Here is a 22,722-nt window from a genome sequence, read left to right as displayed (position 1 = left end):
TAGGGGTAGCTTGTTAGTTTCATGAAATATTCAGAAACAACAGTATTTTCCAATTAGCTCATCCTTTTCATAATTAATTTGTAAGAGGCGTTGTGCATGTTCCATTAATATAGGGTTGGTATTGTGACGTTAGAAATATCCATGTGCTACATAGCAGTCTGAGCCTGTGACTACCTTGTGACTTAAATAAGAAATTCTGGAAACTTAAAGGTGAATGTTAAAATATTAAAAATGAAGTTCATGAGAAAGAAGTGTGCCTACAAGATATTTAATAAAACCTCAATATTTTACCTTCAGTCCCGTCTGGTTCCGCCTGCTCTTCTCTTTGCTTCTGCTTGAACTTTAAGTTACCATGGTAACTGTGCCCGTGAGTTTGTATATAGATGCTTTTTCCTCAGAAGAAAAGCCCAGGATATCAATAGCTTCCTGTGGAATTACAGAAATAATGTTTGTTTTTGCTATAGCATCCTTAAATCAGTTATTTCATTGTGGCTTTTGAGTCTTAACTTAAATCAGTAGCCATCAATTCCTCTTGATCATTGATATCTATCTAATCTCACACAGTAATCTCACCCTGACTGATAAGTGGGAAGTCGTAGGGATTGTTGGTAGTGAAGTGGAAAAAAAATCAATAGATTTGTAAATTAATTACAAATATCTTTTTTAGAAGATAATCATAAGTTTCAGACCTGTTCCTCACAAATTTCAACAGATAACTTATCAACCCTCAACGATCATAGAAGTTATTATTCTGGAGTGTTGAATTAATCATGTAGATACACTAAAAGCTATTTTGGATTGCCAATTAGTTCTGGCTTCTAGTTGGATGTAATCTGGTAGAAAATATGGCAACTTCTTTCAGCTTTCAACTGAAAAGATTTGGTCTTCTAATGTTCCCTAAAATTTGGGCAAGTATAAGCAAGAATATTCACCCAATATCGTAAAAGCAGATTAAAATAAATGTTTCAAATTTAGAAGTCTGTGGAAATCTAAGCATTTAAGTAAACAAGGGAATTAATAAGGGGGCATGCACTGAACAGAGAGAAATCCAGAATTTGGCTAGTTTAAGAAGGAAATCAGGAAGCCCATTTATTAATCAAGAGGATATTGGGAATCTGGAATACACAATACTGTGCAAAAGTCTTAGGTACATATATTTGTCAACCCGGAGTGGAGAGCAAATTTGTAAATCTGGTGGAAGCAAAGGATGTTGGCAATGGTAAGAGTGGTGTGCCATGGGAGGGATGTGAGACAGGTGGCAGAGGAGTGCCAGGAGTGGGGAAAGGTGGACAGGGGTGGTGTGGGTGCAAACACACCGAGCCCTGAGACACTAGGCAAAATCGTTTGTTTTCAAACAATTGCTCTGTTGCTTCCTGCTCCCTCCCACCCCCTTCCCCTTTTCCCAACCATGGTTCCCCTCATCCTGCCATCTTCCCACTTCCTGTCCACATTAGAGACCCACATCAGAATCAGATTTATCATTACTCATAAATGTCATGAAGTTTTTTTGTGGCAGCAGTTCAGTGCAATACGTGAAATTCCTACAGTCCCATCCAAGTCTTAGGCACCCTGGCTGTATATATCTGCCCAAGATTATTGCACAGGACTGTAGTCCTAAGAGAAGATATATACATTGCTTACACTGCACTTTCTCAAAATTATGATGGATTTTTTTATTAAGAGTATCAAGGAATATAGATCAAAGCTGGACAAATGACACTGAATTATGATTAGGTTGAATGGATTACTTGACCCTCAGATGTAAACAGCAAACGCTGAGAATGCTCAGCAGGTCAGCAGCATCTGAGCAAAGAGAAATTCAGTCAATACTTCAGGTTAATGATCTTGCATCAGATTGTAGCTGCTGGACCTTTTCCAGACTTCTTGCATCCGCTGTTTTGAAAATGTATTTCCATTTACTTTTGCCCTTTTTCCTCTCTACGTACCATATATAAGACCTGACTTGATAATTACATGCATTTTAGTGTCTTTTTTCTCGATGGCATCGCCACTGACTGAAATTGATGCGAAGTACTGGATGACATGGTTTGTGTTCGCAGTCTCCCCAGCGCCAGATTCTCCACTTGGACAGAAAGCACACAAAGAACACAATTATTTATAAGCCAAGTAAATCATTTAAAATAAATAAGCTGTGGTTTGAAAGTATAAGATAATTTTTAAAGGTATTAATTCTTACGTGATCAGAATAGACTGGTTTTCACGATCTGGGAAATAACAATCATATTAAATTGATTTTAAAAAAGTCAAAATGACACAATTTGTCTAAAGAGCAAAATGTAAATATTTAAGGTTTCTGTTATGTAAAGTCAGAAATGTCATTAAAGGATATGTTATTACTTGTTAACCTGAAATGATAGGCATTGTCAGAGACGGGAGAGACATGGGGTGGAGACTCTTGGCATTTCTTCCTCTGTAACCATTGACAACGTCAGGTTTGTACACAGGCAGCCACTTGTAGGGGTTTATAGTAACACAGAAAAGGCCAGAGTAGGTCTGTAAAACAAAATATATGCACTTATATTACTTGCATGATTTTGATTTTCCATTAAAGTCAGCATTCATAAACTCAAGCAAACTTACATAGGTCATCCAGGCTGAATAACGATCTTTGAGGTTAAACAGAACAGAAAAGAACATCTCAGATTGAGCCCTCAGGTGGGTTAACATGGCCATATCTTCGATTTTATCAAATTTTGGAGGATTCATTGGGAAGACTTGGTCATCTTTGACAGTTATTGTCTGCACAAAAGAATGTAAAATCGTGTCTGGCTAGATTAAAGTTTGATACACAAGAGATCAATTACAGCATTTACCGATGGACAGTGCAATGTCAGATGTTAGAAAAAAACTAAAAGCAAAAGGCAACGCTAGCTTAACATTGTCTCGAGATTATAGGTAATCAAATTCCTTATGGAAAATCCTCAAATCCTGGAAATCGGAAATATAAACCGAAAATGCTTAGAACAGTTAAGGTGGTAGTTAAGCAAGTTAAGATGGAAATCTTTCAAGTTGGAGATGCTTTGTCACAATCTTTGACCTGAAAGGTCAAATCTTAATTGCACGGAACACACCCGACTTGCCGAGCGCCTGTGGAGTTTTCTGCTTTGCTTCTCTGCCTCATGCCCGGTGCCCTTCAAGATACCCAGGGTGGCACAGCGCCTGGTCGTAAACACAACAGAAACATACCATTGCACATATAACTTGGATAAATTACCAAATACATCATTTCCACTTTGGGAATAAATTGTATCCAAAATTTCACCTTTTTGAAACTGCTCTCCTGCTTTCTACTCCAAGTCAATGCCAAAGGTAAATAGTTCTATGATTCAGTACAATTCGGCTGTACACCAGTGGTATTAACCAATACAAAAATATATCAAGTAGCTAAATAAACAAACAAAAATCAAATAAATAAACAAAATATATAATAGACTAACAAAACCATCTGAAAGGTGAAATTAGAAATTATATGCAAATGTGCAACTTCACTTCATAGGCAAACAGGATTAAATAGATTGATGAACAAATATGGTCCATTTGGCTTAAAAATATTCTTCCTTGACTACTGTCAACATACAGCAGCATTATATTTTGGTGTCCCTTTTAAAAAGTGTAGCATCAAAAAAAAACTTTTATATTTTAACTATTAGTTGTTCAAAGCCTGTTGAATGTCTGCTTCAACTTGAAATCTGTTTCTAGTGTGCTGTTCCTTAAAATACGGCATGGGGGAAATGGAATTAACGTGGGTCATGGAAATGCAGATAGAATTTAACGTGGACAAATTGCAAAGTGTTTTAAGATGTTAAACCAGAGCAAGATTTACACAGTAAATGGTAGGACCCTGGAGAGTGTTGTAAAACAGAATTTTCCAGGAGACAAATACATAGTTTCCTGAAAGTGGTAAGCATGGTGGTGATATACTGTAGGCATCTGGCAAACCTGCCTTCATCGGTGATGGCACTGATTTTCAGAGTTGGAACATCATGTTATGCTTGTACAAGACATTGGTAATGCCATATTGTGTGCAGTTCTAGTCAATGAGCTACAGGGAGTATATTATTAAGCTAAAAAGGGTGCAGAAAAGAAACAAAAAGATAATACAGGACTGGAGGGCTTAGATTATAACATGAGACTAGATAAGATGGTTCTGTTTTCCCTGGAGTACTGGATGCTGAGGGATAATGTTATAGAAGTTTATAAAATCATAAGGAACATAGATAACGTGAATGGTCAATTTCACACCTCCCCCACCCCAGAGGAGAAGATTCTAAAACTAGAGTGCATAGCTTTAAGGTGAGGGGGGAAGATTTAAAGGTTAACCTTTTCATACAGAGGGTGGTGGGTATGTGGAACAGACCCTCAGGTATCAGAGGAAGTGGTAAGAGTGGGTACAATTACAACATTTAAAAGACCATTTGGACAGGTATATTTCCTGGTTCTGATTTTGGATCTTTGACCTGATAAATTAATTTTGCTTCTCTTAAAACAGATGCAGCCTGACCTGTTGAATGTTTCCAATATTATTTGGTTTTATTTTTAGGTTTCTGACATCTGTGATTTCCCCACATACTTCTTTGGTATCAAGTAAGTTTGTTAATCGTTGATCCAATTTATTTTATCTTATCTTTTTATTTCTTGTTTCCACAGTGACTTTGTCACTTTCCCCACTCTTAATTGTGGCTGGAATGTACACTTCCTTTGGGTCAGTGACGTAACAGGCTGTTTCGGCAACAAATGGTTTATTCTGCGCTGTAATTCGCTCTTGCTCTGAATTCCGGAGGGAAGGGGCAGCCTCCACAAAAACCGCCATATCTGCATCAGAACTCATGTTTGTGGTTTAACTGTGTGTGAAAAAAAAAGAGCAGATTATCAATTTCAATTTACCCCTTTCTGAATGATCATCACATAACTATTTAGAGTCAAATGAAGTGGGGTGGAAGTCAAGAGACTTATGCTGTTTTCATCTTGTTGCACGTCAAGGTTAGTCTGCTTACCGTGGTAACTCAAAGTCAAAATTCAGAATGAGTACAAAGGGGTGTAGCCTTGTACATTTTCTCATTTCCCATCCCTGGTTACTGTCGGAAAGTACCTTGTATCCTGCATCACAGAAAGAGGAATGTGAAGGAGCTGATGAAATTCAGTGAGCCTCCATACAGAATTGACTGCCGTATTTTAAAAAGGATGTGGAGGCACAGCTGAGAGTACAGAGAAAATTTCGTACGGAAAACACTAGAAAGGTGCAGGTGTGGAAATCAGGAAGGATAAAGGCAAACAGGTCAGAAAAAGACTGGTTGCTTGGTCGGTTCCTTTGACTTTGTAAGTTGTCCAGGAATAGGCTAGGATTCAATGGGGGATTGGTGGACGGTGTAGCTCAAAGGGCCAGAAAGGCCTATTCCATGCTGTATCTCAATAAATAAATTTAAAATAATAATAGATTGTAGCATTTTCCCTACCACTGATGTCAGTTGAGTTTGTCAGACTAAGGCGAGGTAGTGGGGATAAGCTCCCACTACCTATTAAATGCTTCCAATGGCGTGCATCTCAAATAGCCTCTGTCAACCAAGTCCAGCTCCTGGCTTCATGTATAGCTTAGTTACTAAACCCAGTGGAACTGATTCTACTGACAAGAGAAAGGGCAAAGGTGGGATCCTGGCATCTTACATCCATTCGCTTTCAGCAAATGGGGCTCATAAGCTGTGGTTGACAGCTCATCTAGGAGAAGGAAAACTCTGATCTGTAACTTCTGCACCTTGTGGCTATACCTGCTTACGTGGGATGCTTTGGGAGTAAGCCTTGAGGAAAAATCTGGAGTTGGAGTCCCTAAGGCAGTCCTACCTTGATTTCAATGCTGACTGGGAACTCCAGCAACACTTCTGGTGCCAAACTGCATCAGTTTCAGCAATCCTTCTGTCAAGCTCTCAGAGCTTCAGTAAGTCTGCCACAGACTAACGGTCAAGCGGAGCGAGCAAATCAGGATTTGGAAGCAGCACCGCACTGCATTTCCACCAGTAACCCGTCATCCTGGAGCACCCATCTCACTTGGGTTGAGCATGACCACAACTCCTTGGTCACCGCCGCCACCGGTATGTCTCCTTTCGAATGTTCCCTGGGCTATCAACCCCTCTGTTTCCTGCCCACTAAGACAAAATCGCTGTGTCTTCAGTTCAGGCCCGTCTTCCACCAGTGCCGCAAGGTCTGGAGGGATGCACGCTGGGCCCCGCTCTGCTCCGCTGACCACAACCAGAGTATTGCCGATTGCCACTGGATTCCAGCACCCAGCTATCAGCCTGGTCAGAGGGTTTGGCTCTCTTCTAGAGACATCCTCCTCAAAACTGAATCCAAGAAACTCACCCCTCGTTACATCGGACCATTCGAAATCGAGAGCATCATCAACCCCTCGGCAGTCAAACTCCAACTACCCAGACCCATGCGCGTTCATCCCACATTCCACGTCTCCCAACTGAAACCTGTGTCTGTCAGCCCTTTGTGTCCTCCTGCTGAACCCCCTCCAGCTGTCCGGGTTGTCGACAATCACCCAGCTTACACCGTCTGGCAAATACTGGATGTGTGCCACCGAGGCAGGGGTTTCCAGTACCTTATCTATTGGGAGGGCTACAGTCCTGAGGAGCGGACCTGGATCCCCCGCTCCTTCATCTTAGACCCTTTCCTCACCCGAGACTTCCATCACGACAATCCGGGCAAGCCTGGTGGTTCCCGGGAGGCTCCTGTTGGGGGGGTGGGGGTTACTGTCACAGTCCTGACAGTTAATTCCCTATACTCTCCTAATTCCCTTTGATTGAGGCACGCCTGATTCTCAGCTAAACCTGCAGTGTAAATTTCCCAGCTTTGCATCCACTCATCACCAGATCGTTAGTTTAGCCAGTGTGGTACTTCATGTTCCCGGCCACTTAGAATTATGTATTCTAAATTTTATTTCAGTACTGAGGTTTACCTGTGTAACTCTGTCTTTCTCTGTCAAGTATTGCCTGCTGTTTGCCTTTCCACTTGCCATTCAAATTCAGCAATGCTCCGTATCAAAGGTAAGAATTGCCTGCCGCCTGTTTGCTGTTCAGCTCCAGCCTCGCTCACGCCCTCACCTGCATCCTAACTCTATCTCCATGCCAGTGTCCCGCGTTCGGGTTCCTTGCAACAATACTAACCTATTGGCCTTCAGGGATTTGTGTATAAGCACACCTATTGAACATCAACCCTACCCATTAAACAATATTAATTTTTAAATATTCGCTTTATTTGTCAATGTATATTGAATCAAATCAGAAAAGATTCTTCTGGACAGGCCACAAATGCTGTCATGTTTTGGGCACCAAAATAACATGCCCAAGACTCACTAACTCATACATACTTGGAATTTGGGAGGAAACCTGAACACCTGGAGGAAATAGGGAGAATAGGGTGAAATGGGGACACCTGTTTTTCCCTTATTAGGGAAAGAGAGAGCCTGTGGTATGTTGAATACCGGGTGAACGAGTAGTCTTTGGGGTACTGCAAGTCTGTGTCTTTATTGATGCTTTGCCGCATGCTTGAGTGCTCGGTGGGTGGTGCTGATGCTTTTTTGCTAGGGGGTGTCATTGCCTTGCTGCTGTTTGTGCATGGGAGGGGCTTTAGGGTTCTAATATTTAACTGTCATGTATTCTTTGGGGCACTCCTGTTTTAGTGGATGTTTGCAGAGAAAAAGAATTTCAGGATGTACAGTGGCATGAAAAAGTTTGGTCAAAATTTCTGTTCCTGTGAATAGCTAAGTGAGTAAAAGAAGACCTGATTTCCAAAAAGCATGAAGTCAAAGATGACACATTCCTTTAATATTTTAAGCAAGATTACTTTTTTAATTCCATCTTTTACAGTTTCAAATTAACAAAAAAGGAAGAGGGCCCAAAGCAAAGGTTTGGGCACCGTGCATGGTCAGTACTTAGTAACACCCCCTTTGGCAAGTATCACAGCTTGTAAGTGCTTTCTGTAGACAACTAAGAGTCTTTTAATTCTTGTCTGTGGGATTTTCACCCATTTTTCCTTGCAAAAGGCTTCTAGTTCTGTGAGATTCTTGGGCCATTTTGCATGCACTGCTCTTTTGAGGTCTATCCACAGATTTTTGATGATGTTTAGGTCAGGGGACTGTGAGGGCCATGGCAAAACCTTCAGCTTGCACCTCTTGAGGTAGTCCATTATGGATTTGAGGTGTGTTTAGGATCATTGTCCTATTGTAGAAGCCATCCTCTTTTCATCTTCACCTTTTTTACAGATGGTGTGATGTTTGCTTCTAGAATTTGCTGGTATTTAATTAAATTCATTCTTCCCTCTACCAGTGAAATGTTCCCTGTGCCACTGGCTTCAACACAAGTCCAAAGCATGATCGATCCACCTGATGCTTAACAGTTGGAGAGGGGTTCTTTCCATGAAATTCTGCACCCTTTTTTCTCCAATCATACCTTTGCTCATTGCAGCCAAAAAGTTCTATTTTAACTTCATCAGTCCACAGGACTTCTTTCCAGAATGCATCAGGCTTGTTTAGATGTTCCTTTGCAAACTTCTGATGCTGAATTTTGTGGTGAGGATGCAGGAAAGGTTTTCTTCTGATGACTCTTCCATGAAGGTCATATTTGTGCAGGTGTCACTGCACAGTAGAACAGTGCACCACCACCACCAGAGTCTGCTAAATCTTCCTGAAGGTCTTTTGTAGTCAAATGGGGGGGTTTAGATTTGCCTTTCTAGCAATCCTACTGACAGTTCTCTCGGAAAGTTTTCTTGGTTTTCCAGACCTCAAGTTGACCTCCACTGTTCCTGTTAACTGCCATTTCTTAATTACATTACGAACTAAGGAAGCTGCTACCTGAAAACACTTTGCTATCTTCTTATAGCCTTCTCCTGCTTTGTGGGCATCATTTATTTTAATTTTCAGAGTGCTAGGGAGCTGCTTAGAGGTGCCCATGGCTGCTGATTGTTGGGACAAGGTTTGAGGAGTCAGAGTATTTATAAGGCTTTGAAATTTGTGTCACCTGGCCTTTCCTAACGATGGTTGTGAACAAGCCATAGCCCTAACAAGCTAAATAAGGTCTGAGACCTTGGTAGAAGTTATCTGAAAGCTCAAATCTCTTGTGGTGCCCAAACTTTTGCATGGTGCTTCTTTCCTTTTTTTCACTCTAAAATTGTACAGAACAAAAATAATACACTGATCTTGCTTAAAACGTTGAAACGTATGTTTCATCTTTAACTTTATGTCTTTTGGAGATCAGTCCATCTTCTACTCACTTAACTATTCGCAGTAACAGAAATTTTGACCAGGGGTGCCCAAACTTCTGCATGCCACTGTATGCATTTCTCTGACATTAAATGTACCTATTGAAACCTATTGAATGTACAGACTCCTTACAAAGGTGAGAATTGAACTCCAATCAGTGTACTAGTGTAACACAGATTTTCTGCTACATGCACCAAATGGATGGCCTTATATTTTTCTACATTGTATTCCATTTATAATGTTCTTACCCACTCACTCAGCTTGTCCCTATCCCTTTGAAACCTCTTTACACCCTCTTCCTCATCCACAGTCCCACTTACTTTAGTATTGCCTGCAAACTTGGAAATATAACATTTCATACTCAGCCAAATCACTGGCCAAGCATGAATCCGTGTTCAACTCTGTTTGTCACAGCCTGACAATCTGTTCATTCCCACCCTTTGCCTCCTGCCAATAATCAATTCTCGATTCATGTCGAAATATTGTTTCTGGTTTCATCTGCTCCAGTTAATCAACTTCCTCTGTAAAACCTTATTAAAAGCCTTCTCTAAATCTAAGTAAAACACACAGATCTCCCCTGGGAATTTTACTTATTTTCCCACATTCCAAAGATGTGTGGGTTAGTAGGTTAATTGGTCACTGTAACTTACCTCTAGTGCAGTTGTTCCCAACCTGGGATCTTTGGATTACTTGGTTAATGGTAGGGTCCATGGCATAAGAAATAGTTGGGAACCCCTGCTCTAGTGCAGGTGAATGGTAGAATGTGGAAGTTGCCGATGAGAGCATGGGAAGGATAAAACGTGATTAGTGTAGGATCAAAGTAAATGAATGCTTGATAGACTCAAAGGACCACTGGGCATGGTTCTGTACAGACTAACTATGATGTGTAATTGAACGCTGACCAGCGACCAATCCTGACGTCAGAAGTGTGGGAATAAGGGATTTCAATCAGATCCACTGCCACAGTAGAAGAAGGCCGAGGAGGATTGTGGAAGCGTAACTGAGCTCTGACTAGCGACTAATCAGTGCTTGGGATTGATTAGCAACAGCAGGGCCATCATCAGAGTGGGCAGACTTAGATTGGTGATCTTGAGACTTCAGCTCTTTGAGGCTTCAAAGAAGAGAGGCTTCAGTTAGAGAAAGCAAAAAAAAAAGAAAAGCTCTTGATAAAGTTTTTTTTTACCTTCTCTTCTTTATATCTGTTCAGTTAGAACAGTAGATATGTCAGCCAGGGTAGTGAAATGCTCCTCTTGCAGGATGTAGGAAGGCTGGGAGACCTCTACAACTACAACTACAAGAAGGACATCCAGCTGCATTTTCTAGCTCTCTAATAAGGAGTTGGAGGTGGAACTGGATGAACTCCTGATCATGTGGCAGGCTGAAGGGGTGATAGGATAGAACACATGGAGAGGTAGTTATACCCAAGTGCAGAATACAGGAAACTGGGTAACAGTCAGGAAGCAGAAAGGGATTAAACAGTCAGTTTAACAACCAGTGCCCCTGTGGCCATCCCCCTTAACAGCACGTATGTTATTTTGGATATTGTTGTGGGGTGGGAAATTGCCTAACAGAGGAAAGTCACAGACTCTGTGACTCAGAAGGGAAGTGGGGGGGGGGGGTGAAGAGTCGTGGTGTCGTGATAGGGGATTTGTTAGTTAGGAGAACAGATGTAAGGTTCTGTGGGCAAAAGTGAGATTATGATTAGTAGGTTGCCTCCTAGGTGCTGGGGTCTGGGACATCTTGGATTGAGTCCTCAGCATTCCTAACTGGGAAAGTGAACAGCCAGAGATTGAGGTCCAATGACATGGGTAGGATGAGTGACAAGGTTCTGCATAGGAATTTCAGGGAGATAGGTGCTAACTTAAAGGGCAGGACCTCCAGAGTTGTGATCTCAGAATTGCTACCTGCACCAAATGCTCCTGAGGCCAGAATTAGGAAGATTATACAGTTTAACACGTGACTAAGGAGTAAGTGTAGAAGGGAGGAAATACAATTTTTGGATCTTTGGGCTCTCTTTCAGAGAAGGTAGGACATGTACAGAAGGGATGGTGTGCACCTAAACTGAAGGGAGACTAATATAAGGTTGTTATAACAGGCGATTTTAACTTCCCACATATTGACTGGGAGCCCCATACTGTAAAAGGACCTGATGGGATAGTTTATCAAATGTGTTCAAGAAAGTTTGCTTCATTAGTACTTGGAAGTGTGAAACTGGATCTACTATTAGCGAATGAGACAGGGAAGATGACAAAAGTTTATGTAGAAGAACACTTTGCATCCAATGATCACAATGCCATTAGTTTCAAAGTGAATATGCAAAAAGATAGAACTTTTTTGCAGGTTGAGATACTAAATTGGAGAAAAGTTTATTGTGATGATATCAGAAACGATCTGGCAAATATGGATAGGGACAGGTTGGTTTCTGGCAAAGTTGTACTTGGAAAGTGGGTGGCCTTCAAAAACAAAATTTTGAGAGCACAAAGTTTGTATGTGCCTGTCAGAATAAAAGGTAAAGATAACAAGATTAGGAAACCTTGGTTTTAAGAGGTGTTGAAGCCCTGGTTAAGAGAAAAATGGAGGTGCATAACCGGTGTAGGCAAGTAGGAATAAATGAGGTGCTTATAGTGTGTTGCCCTTCAGACATTTATTTAACTTTATTAAATTGCCGCTTTAAATAACATGTTTGTAACTATTTCTATCTAAAGTTAAAGGTTGATAACTCCATTACTGTTTAACAAAGGTAAAATTCATTGTCTATGATATATCGCGGCATGTGGGTAAGTTCTGGTTCAGAAAAACAGGAAGGTGGGGGCCTGCACATGCAGGACCAATGCGAGAAGCTCCATTTCTACCCACAAAGAAACATCATAGAAGCAACACCGTAAGTTCATATGACAGTTGATATGTTGAAGTAAAAATATTAACGCTGATTCTGTTAAAAGAAATGACGGCTGATGAGGATGATTTTCTTGTGCCATTGAAAGCATTGCTGGAAAAATTGTGTTGGAGTCTACCTAAAACTGTTGATGGCTTAAGCAGATTCTGCCTGTATATTGTACTTTAATGAGACTTAAGTGTAATACAGTTTGTTCTAGTTTTATTTTTACAAATATTTATGATGCAAATGTGGTGTCAAGAAGGAAACAGACACTGTATATGTTTTGTATTATTTATCAACAGTTTTCACCACATGATGTCAATGTGGAAGAGTGAACAGTAAACGGTTAATCTTATTGTGACTCTGTCTTCATTGGCTCCAGTTTAACTTGGTGTTTAGTTAGAGTTTCAACACACTGTACGAGAACGCTACATATAAGAGTGTTCTTATACCTTCCAAATTCTTTTAACAGTGGCGTATATAAGTGATGCAAGAAAACTTAAGAAAGAAATCAGGAGGGCTAAAATAAGGCATGAAGTCGCTCTAGCAGCAAGCTGAAGAAGAATCCCAAGGGATTCTACAGATATGTTAAGAACAATAGGATAGCAAAAGACAAAATTGGTCTTCTGGAAGACCAAAATGGTAATCCATGCGCGAAGCCAAACAGATGGGGGGTGGGGAGATCTTAAGTGAATTCTTTGCATCTGTATTTCCTTAAACCATGCTTCAGTAAAATGCTATGATATCATGTCTGTGTGTGCACCTTGTTTATTCAGTTTATTTTCTTGACTTCTTGCGTTGAAACTTGTCCATTGCAAATTTGCTTTGTCTACCTTCCAAATTCATTTAACAGTGGCGTTTTCATAAACCAATTTTAAACAACCATGGTAACGCTGTAGCAACAAAATCTGGGATTCCTTGATCCTCTTAATATTTCAAGTCAAGAACCATTGCCTACTTTAGGCAATCCATGACAAAACTAAGCTTTAAATAGGTCAGATATCTGCTCTATAATATTATATAAGGATAGTTGTTATCATTTTTATCTATGTTTCACAGGAGTTTATTCCACATGCTGAAAAATGTCAGATTCCCTGTGATGAACTCACATACCTCAAGAGATAACTTTTATTTTGCTATGTTAGGTGAAATGTATATGAGTGAGTAGAATGAAGGTGTTAGAACTCCATGGGAAATTTCAATATGTGGGTAAATTGAAAAAAGTTCAGATTGGTGCTGAATCCCAAGAGAACAAATTTGCAGAATGACTATGAGATGGCTTTTTAAAGCAGCTTTTGTCAAGCCCACTGTCCAAAAGGAAATTCTAGATTAGGTATTGTGTAATTTAACAGATTTGATTAGTGAGCTTAAGGTAAAGGAACCCTTAAGAGCCAGTACTCTCATAATATGATAGTATTCACCTGCAGCTTGGGAAGGAAAATGTAAAATCAGATAGATTGGTAATACAGTCGAGAAAAGGGAACTACAGAGGCATGAGAGAAGAGCCGGCTAAAGCCGATTAGAAGGGAATACTAGCAGGATGATGGCACAGCAGCAAGGGTTTGCATTTCAGGAAGTACTTCAGAAGACATAGAATTGGTTCATCCTAAAGAAGTATTCCAAAGCAAACAGGATGAAGCAAACATTGCTGACAAGGGAAGTCAAAGACAGCATAAAACAAAACGGCATAGCAGAATATTGGGAAGCTGGAGGATTGCAAAGTTTTTATGAACTAACAGAAAGCAACTAAAATGCAATAAGGAGAGAAAAGATGAAATATGAAAGGAGGCTAGCCAATAATATAAAAGAGGATGTTAAGCAATTTTTCAAACGTGAAAAAGTAAAAGAAAGTCAAGCAGGGCATCAGATGGCTGGGGAGGTAGTAACAGGAAACTAAGAAATGGTGGATGAACCGAGTAAGTATTTTCAGAATCGGAATCAAAATCGGGTTTAATATCACCAGCATACGTCATGAAATTTGTTGACTTTGTGGCTGCAGTACAATGCCATACATGATAATAGAAAAAACTGTGAATTACGGTAAGTATATATGTATTAAATAGTTCAATTAGTAAGGCAAAAATATAAATGAAAACAGTAGTGAGGTAGTGTTCATGAGTTCAATGTTCAATTAGAAAACAGATGGCAGAGGGGATAAAGCCTTTCCTGAATCATTGAGTGTGACTTTTCACACTTCCTTATCCCTATCCTGATGGTAGCAATGAGAACCTGGGTGATGGGGGTCCTTAGTGATGGATACCACCTTTCTGAGGCATCACTCCTTGAAAACATCCTGGATACTACAGAGACTGGTGCTCGTGATGGAACTGACTAAGTTTACAACTCTCTGCAGCTTACTTCAAATCTGTGCAGTGCCCCCCCCCCCAACAACCAAAACAGGTGGCGATGCAGCCAGCTGGAATGCTCTCCACAGTACATATGTAGAAATCTGTGAGAGTTTATTGGTGATATACCAAATCTTATCAAACTCTTCTTGAAATATAGCCGTGGTCATGCCTTCTTTGTAGCTGCTGTATGTTGGGTCCAGGATAGATCCTCAGAGATATTGACACCCAGGAACTTGAAATTGCTTCCAGTTCAGATCCCTCTATGAGGGCTGGTGCATGTTCCTTCTTCTTACCCTTTCTGAAGTCCATAATTAGTTCTTTGGTCTTACTGATATTGAGTGCCAGGTTGTTGCAGTGACACCACTCAACCAGCTAGTAAATCTTGCTCCTGTACGCCTTCTCATCACCATCTGAAATTCTGCCAACAATGGTCGTATCATCAGCAAATTTATTGATGGTTTTTGAGCTGTGCCTAGCTACGCAGCTGTGAGTGTACAGGGAGTAGAGCAATGGGCTAAGCACACATCCGGTGCACCAATGTAACGTGGAGATGTTGTTTCTGATCTGCATTGATTTTGGGCTTCTGATTAGGAAACTGACCATCCAGTTGCAGAGGCCTGCATTCTGGGCTTTTCAATCAGAACTGTATGAATGATTGTGTTAAATTCTGAGCTGTAGTCAATAAACTGCAACCTGATATAAGTAATTGTGTTTTCTGGGTGATCAAAGGACATGTGAAGAGCCAATAAGATCATATACAGCAGAGATCTATTGTGCTGATAGAAAAATTACAGTGGGTCCAGATTCTTGCTGAGACAGGAGTTAATTCTGGCCACAACCAACCTCTCAAAGCATTTCATCAAAATAGATGTGAGTGCTACTGGATGACAGTCATTAAGGCAGCTCACCCTGCTCTTCTTAGGCACTGGTATAATTGTTGCCCTTTTGAAGCAGGTGGGTACTTCTGACTGGAGCAGTGAGAGGCTGAAAATGTCTTTGAACACTCCCACCAGCTGGTTGGCACAGGTTTTTAGAGCCCTACCAGGTACTCCGTTGGGGCCTGTTGTCTTGCGAGTGTTCACCCTCTTGAAAGACAGCCTGACACCAGTCTTCACTGTGGAGGACACCAGCAGCATTCCAGAAGTGAGTGTAGTCACTACTACTAAGGAGAAGGTGCTTGGGAAGCTTAAAGGTCTGAAGGTAAATACATCTCGACTGAATGGACTACACACCGGGGTTCTGAAAGAGGTGGCTGAAGAGATTGTGGAGACATTAATAATGATCTTTTAAAAATCACTTTCTGGAATAGTCTTGGAGGACTGCAAAATCACAAATGTCACACCACTCTTTCAGAAGTGAGGCAGGCAAAAGATAGGAGATTATAGGCAAGTGAGCCTGACTTCAGTGATTGGTAAGATGCTAGAGTCCATTATTAAGTATGATGTCTCAGGGTACTCGGAGGCACACAAGAAAATAGGCCAAAGTCAGTCTGTTTTCCTTAAGGGAATATTTTGCCTTACAAATCAGTTGGAATTTTTTGAGAAAGTAACAGGCAGGATAGACAAAGGAGAGGTAGTGATTGTTAGTTACTTGGATTTTCAGAAGGCCTTTAACAATGTGTTGTTTACATGAGCCCATGCTATTACAGTAAAGATACTAGCATGGACAGAAGATTAGCTGACTGGCAGAAGGCATAGAGTTGGAATAACGGGTGCCTTTTCTGGTTGGCTGCCAGTAACTAGTGGTGTTCCACAGAGGTTAGAGTTGAGTCTTTTACTTTTCATATTATATGTGTAACCCTCTCACCGGGCTTGTATACAAACTTGGCTCAGTAGCTAACTCGGCTAACAGCCACATGACTCAGCAAAGAGAAGGCCATCTTTCATAAACAATTTATATCTAGTGTTGGTATGAATTGGGGTCCAACCAAACAGGAACTTTGTGATGTACCGATTAAAGAAACCTCGATTTGAGTGAATGCTGTGTAAATTCTACTCGTACACAATTATCGGTTGACAAGAAACAACAGATCGTACACCACATAAAATTATAAAGGAAGTGTATTTATCAACTTCAGCTTTATCAAACAGTTAATAGGACAAAAGAAGAAAAGAAAAGGGTCCATTCCAGTTAAACCAGTCCAATGTGCACATAACTGTTGGAACTCATACTAGAGTATTTGGGGGTATATCTCTGATTCACGCATTGGACCCACAGTCTGCGTGAATACACCAGCCACATTCTGAACTGGTCCTCTCTCTCCAGATTATTGCCTTTCCTCCTTGCAGCCATTCATCGACACAAAGTACTTCCTGCAACAGGAACTCTCCTTCCAACCGCATTCTGCTGCATCTTCCCTTCTGTGCCTCACCGCAGTTGGAAAGACTCTTCCCCCCACCAAAAATAGTTATGTCCTCATGACTTTGGAACTTATTAAAACATTCTTAATGACACAGTATTCAAATGAATTTCATGATTTCAGGACCCCCCACCCCACAATCCATTTGTAAATGGAAGAAACATATCTCACTATTGGGTTGGACACAACACACTGTTCCTCCGGTGCATCGTATGCCAGCCTATCTGGGGGTTTCCTGACTCTCTGAAACCTTCTTATGTCATTGTCAGTTTCTTAAGCTTCAGGCACTTCTTGTGACCTTACCTGTCTGCTAGAGGATGCCTCCGCTACATATCACTCATACCTACCCTCAGCTCAGGTCTCCCTGCCCTATGGCTTAAGCAGGTGCAGCTGGACATCTTCAACCTCTGCTGGTGCTAGCCAGTGAAACCTCTCTCGCTCTCTCTCAGAAAGGTGTGTCCTCTGTCGCTCTAATAGCATGGCAAGTACCCTTGGAGCAACCAACATCAAACTGGTCAGTAGAAAAGACATCTTCACATTCCAACATCTCCATTTCTATCCCTCGGGTATTGGTGAATCACCAAAGTTGAATGAGTTTGATGCAACTTCCTCAATCCAGTAGACTGTTTTTCCTTCCATTTTCCCTGGAACACTAGACACTGCCATCACAGGAAAAAGATGGGCAATGGGTATTCCAAGTCTGAGGGTAACATCTCTTCCTGAGGTGTTCCTAATAATCACTATCATCCTGACATTCATCTGATGGGTGATTTGGTTAGGAAGATTTTCATCAATTTTGAAGTCAAGAAAAAGATGAAAAGATTTTTTTTACAACAGATGATACATTGAATCATGGAAATTTACAGCAGAGGAGACCATAAATTTCTGTGATAGTTAACATTTATTTTTGACTGACACGAGGACCTTGGTAATTTTCGTGGCAATATTGTAAAAAAAATGAACCCGATAAAAAACATAGGGAGAATGATAACAAATGTGAAGGGATTATCTTTGGGTGCCTCTAGGTAAGAGACAATAGAGAAATAATGGGTAAATGGCCTCTTCCCATGAGCTATGGTTTGAAAGGAGGTATAAAGGAGGAAAGGAGGTTCAGGACTTCAGGAAGGGTAAGACAAAGGAATACATACCAATCTTCATAGAGGGATCAGAGATGGAGAGAGTGAGCAGCTTCAAGTTCCAGGGTATCAATATCTCTGAGGATCTAATCTGATCCTAACATATCGATGCAGTAATAAAGAAGGCAAGACATCAGCTATACTTTATTTGGAGTTTGAAGAGATTTGGCATGTCAACAAATGCACTCAAAAACTTTTTTAGATGTACTGTGGAGAGCATTTGGACAGACTGCGTCACTGTCTGGTATGGGAGGGGGCGACGGGCTACTGCACAGAACCAAAAGAAGCTGCAGAAGGTTGCAAATCTAGTCAGCTCTATCTTAGGTATTAGCCTACAAATAATCCAGGACATCTTCAGGGAGCAGTGTCTCAGAAGGGCAGTGTCCATTATTAAGGACCTCCAGCACCCAGGGCATGCCTTTTTCTCACTTTTACCATCAGGTAGGAGGTACAGAAGACTGAAGGCACTCACTCAGAAATTCAGGAACAGCTTCTTCCCTTCTGCCATCCAATTCCTATATGGACATTGAATCTTTGGACACTACCTCACTTTTAAAAAAAAATTTATAGTGTTACCTGACCACTGCTTCGTACTGTGGGTGTCACTTAAAAAATGCTTGGATGAGGTGGGACTATGTCATCAGTATAACAAGCTGCAACAGACCACTGGGACCTTCAGGAGGAGAGAGAGAGAGTGAGAGAGAGAGAGCAAGTTTGGGCTGCAAGCTACTGGCAGTAGTTTGCTATGATATGGGTAAAGTCTGATATATTCCCATGCCCAAAAGATTAAGTTGATCAACGGCACACCATGCACAATGTGTCATGGTCTGGTCTGTGAAATCTGCATTCTGGTTCATGGTCTGGTCCATGGATTCTGGACTCCGGGTCTTCCAGCTGTCCCTTGTTTCAGTTGGGCTTAATCATAGGTACCTGATGCTCATCTTGGGGCTGGGAATATACGTGGCCCTGGGTTTGATTGTACGTGCTGGGTTGCCTTGTCAGTATCCTGTCCTTGTCTCTGTTGGGCAAGCCAGGCTGGCTTTGCTGTTACTGTGAGGCTGAACTGCTCCCTTCCATTCCCCTTCCATTCTTTCTGTATTCCTTGCCTGGAGTCTTTTGCCTGGAGTCTCATCTGTGTCCTTGCCAATTCTTGCTGTCTAGTTCTACGGCCAGAGCAAGACCGGAGCCTTGCTGTGTCCAGATAAGGAACTGTCTTTTGGTGTTTGGAACTGTCTCTTTGTGTCCTCGCCTTTGCTAAGTAGGTTTGGCCATTTGTCGCTACCTAGTGTTGGAAACTATCTCGTTGTGTTCAGCTTTCTGTGTATGAGTACTGGCCCTATGTCCTGTTCCCAAGGAGGGGTCCCGGCTCTGTGTTTCATGTTCCTGTCTCCCAAGACCAAGGCTCTGTGTTCCGCGTTCCTGTCTCCCAAGACCAAGTCTGAGCTTCATGTCCTCATCCAGCCCAGGAGTCCCATGTCCTGTCCCCACATCCAGTCCTGTTGCCTTGCTATATCTTGCCCTCGCCTAGATCTGGAGTCTGAGTCCAAGTCAAGACCCAGGTTCCAGTCCCTGTCCAGTCTCTGGCTTAGTGAGCCCTTGGCCAAGTTCCAGGTTCCCAGTTCCAAGTTCCTAATTTCTCATCCAGGTCCCACTTTCCTGGTCTAGTCCTAGCCCAGACCCTGTATCCTAGTCTCATCCAGTCCTGCGTCTTGTCCAGTGTCGTTTCTTCCCTCTTTCCTTGCTTTCTTGACACACCTATTCCTGTCCCTTGTACTTCAGTGTCTGTGTCTTGCATTCAGGTCCATTCCCAATGCCCTCACCTATGACATGTTGAATGTGTAACTATCACTTCAGATGGTCAACATATGTGGATTTTGTTGGAGTATCCTGTGGAACCACTTTGGATAACCCTTACCTGGATTTGGGTGTGTTATGTGGTAACCACTTGTGTGGAGGGATATTCCTGTGACTGACAACTTGTGATATTTCTATGTGGATTTTGGAATGACTCGACAGATAAGATCTTCGGCGACTTTTACCTCGTTTACCCAGCATTTACCCAGCATGAAATTTGTGAAATTCTTTGTAATTGCCTTCTTTCTACACTTTACAGTTGATTTACAAATCTCTCCCATCATTTATTCCATGGATTACTGGACCTTTTCTACTTTGCCTTCTTCATCTTAGACTTTAAGAACTGTTCCTGAACTTGACTGTTTGGGAGCCAAACACACACACACACACATAACACTGTTAACTTTTGTTTATTTCATTTATTTTCTTATATTATGAGTAGATACTAATAAAGATAGTGGTTTTAACATCAAACCCTGAGTCAATGTGTGATCTATTGCTTCTGGTACATTACAAAATTGGGACTCGTCCAGGATATGAACAAATTGGAATTTATTGATTGATTATCGATCTCATTCATTACTTCCTATTTTATTGATGTTTGGAAACCAGCAGCAATGGATATTGAGGAATTTCTGGCATCACCAAACCCTGAGGCATTAGGGGATGCCAGAAAGGATGACTTGCTGGCCATTGCTAAAAAGCTGGATCTTACTGCAGTAAAGCCAGCTTTGAGAAAGGCAGAAATTCAGAGGGAAATAGCTGAGCACTGTATAGTTATGAATATGTTTGAAGAGGGGGTGTTAGAAATGTTTCCTGAAGGGGAAACTAGGTGAGATCCAGTTGAACCTGGAACAAATAGAAGTTAGAGAAACTTAGGTTAGAGATTGAAAAATAACGAGGACAGCTAGAGGCTGCCAAAAGAAAAAACAAAAGACAAAGGTGAATTGAAGTTGTGGAAAAAGGCAAACGGAGGAAGCGGGAGAAAAAAAGTTTGAGCTAGAAGTTAGAGAAACTACAGCAAAGTGTGGTCTAGCATGATGATAGTTTTGAAAGTGTGACAGTTTTGATATTGATGAAAGTGTGGTGATAGTTTTGTTGTCAGTCGGGAAGTTAAATTGGTGCCTTCATTTGATGAAGCTGAGGTTGATAAATACTTTCAGCATTTTGAGTAAGTAGCTCGGAGCCTAAAATGGCCAAAAGTTGGTTGGCCTCTCTTGTTACAGAGTGTAATTAAGGGTAAGGCCCAGCAGGCTTATTCTGCCCTATCAGTTGATGATGCAGCTGATTATGAGACAGTAAAGCAAGCTGCGTTTAAAGCTTATGAGCTAGTTCTAGAAGCCTATAGGCAAAGATTTAGGAATTGGAAGAAATCTGTGAACCAGACTCATGTGGAATTTGCGTATGAGAAGTCTGTGTTTGGAACGATGATGCACATCCAAAAACGTGGATGGTGATTCTGACGAACTGATAGAGTTGTTTTTAGTTGAAGAGTTTAAAAGGTGGATCCAGATTGACATAAAGATGTATTTAGATGAGAAGGATGCTGCCACCTTGCAAGAATCTGCTAAATTAGCAGATGAGTTTGCTCTATCCCACAAGGTTAAGTTTACCCCAAGTAAGGCCTTCCAAAAGAGTAGCACAGATAGTCGGGGTAAACCAGAAATTAAATCTGGAACTAGTGAAAAAGGTAAGGATGAAGGGAAGCAGTTAAAGGAGAAACATTCTGGTCTCACTTTTCACTATTGTAGGAAACCTGGTCATGTTATAGCTAACTGTTTCCTCTTGAAGAAGAAGGAAAAGGAAGTAGTTCTAGATGCCTGTACTCAGCGCTTTGAAACATCTATGAACCCACAGGGTTCTGGACCTTCTGATGAAGTTCTGTCAAAGGCTAAGACATCTGAACTAGTTAGGAAAGAATTCATCCATTTTATGTTAGAGAGATTTGTTTCAGTGAATAAAGGGTCAACCCCGGTACCAGTGAAAATTCTTCAAGATACTGGGGCTTCTCAGTCACTCTTGTTAGAGAATGTTCTAAAGTTTAGTGATGAGTCTGCCACTGGTAAGGTAAATCTTATTCAAGGCATTGAGGATGACATCATTTCTGTGCCTCTGCACAAGGTAATTTTGAAGTCAGAGTTAGTTTTAGGACCAGTTAAGCTAGGACTATGACCCAGTTTACTGATGCAAGGTGTTTCTTTGTTAGAGAATGACGTAGCAGGCGGCAAAGTTGTTCCTGCAGTGCAGCTGACGACTAAGCCAACCACTGATGATCTAAAGGTGGATTCTAACATGTATCCATCCTGTGCAGTAACTTGATCTATGGCCAAGAAGCTTGCCAATGTGGATGGTTCTGTGCAGAATGGTTCTGCTACCCATGATAGCCTAAATCAGGATTCAGATTTTGATGACTTGTCAGTGACTTCCCTTCTTTAATTTTTGACCAGGACCTTTGTGTTAGGACTGCAACAAAGATTTTTCTCTGTCCAGGAAGGAGTTTATAGCAGAACAGACCCGAGACCCTGAGATTGCAGCCTTGAGTGAAAAAGCTCTCCCAGGTGATGAAATTGAGAAAGTGTCAGTAGAGTATTATTTCAAGAATGGAGTGTTAATGAGGAAGTGGAGACCACCTGATATTCCTGAAAATGAGGAATGGGCAATTGTTCACCAGGTTGTAGTTCCTAAAGTCTACAGGAATGAGATTTTAACTTTGGCCCATAGAGTATGCCCTTGGCTGGCCATCGAGGTGTGAATAAAAGTGTGAACAAGGTTTTGAAACAATTCTTCTGGCCTAGTTTGAGGAAAGATGTTGTGAGATTTTGCCAAGCTTGTCACACAAGTCAGGTTGGGGGTAAACCTAATCAGATCACCCC

General features: G+C 41.3%; 1 protein-coding gene across 1 annotated transcript; it reads right to left on the bottom strand.

Moving 5' to 3' along the window:
- Nucleotides 1-342: 342 nt before the first annotated feature.
- Nucleotides 343-4,849, bottom strand: LOC132380352 (myosin-8). Its single transcript, XM_059949096.1, is given in 8 exon segments — nt 343-426; nt 1,975-2,083; nt 2,198-2,225; nt 2,359-2,427; nt 2,430-2,514; nt 2,602-2,760; nt 3,176-3,183; nt 4,654-4,849. Coding segments are annotated over 8 exon segments (738 nt in total).
- Between the last annotated feature and the right edge of the window lie 17,873 nt (nt 4,850-22,722).

Source organism: Hypanus sabinus, chromosome 23 (assembly GCF_030144855.1).
Source record: "Hypanus sabinus isolate sHypSab1 chromosome 23, sHypSab1.hap1, whole genome shotgun sequence".
NCBI lineage: Eukaryota > Metazoa > Chordata > Chondrichthyes > Myliobatiformes > Dasyatidae > Hypanus > Hypanus sabinus.
Note: the sequence above shows the minus strand (reverse complement) of the source record. Positions and strands in the feature narration are given on the sequence as shown.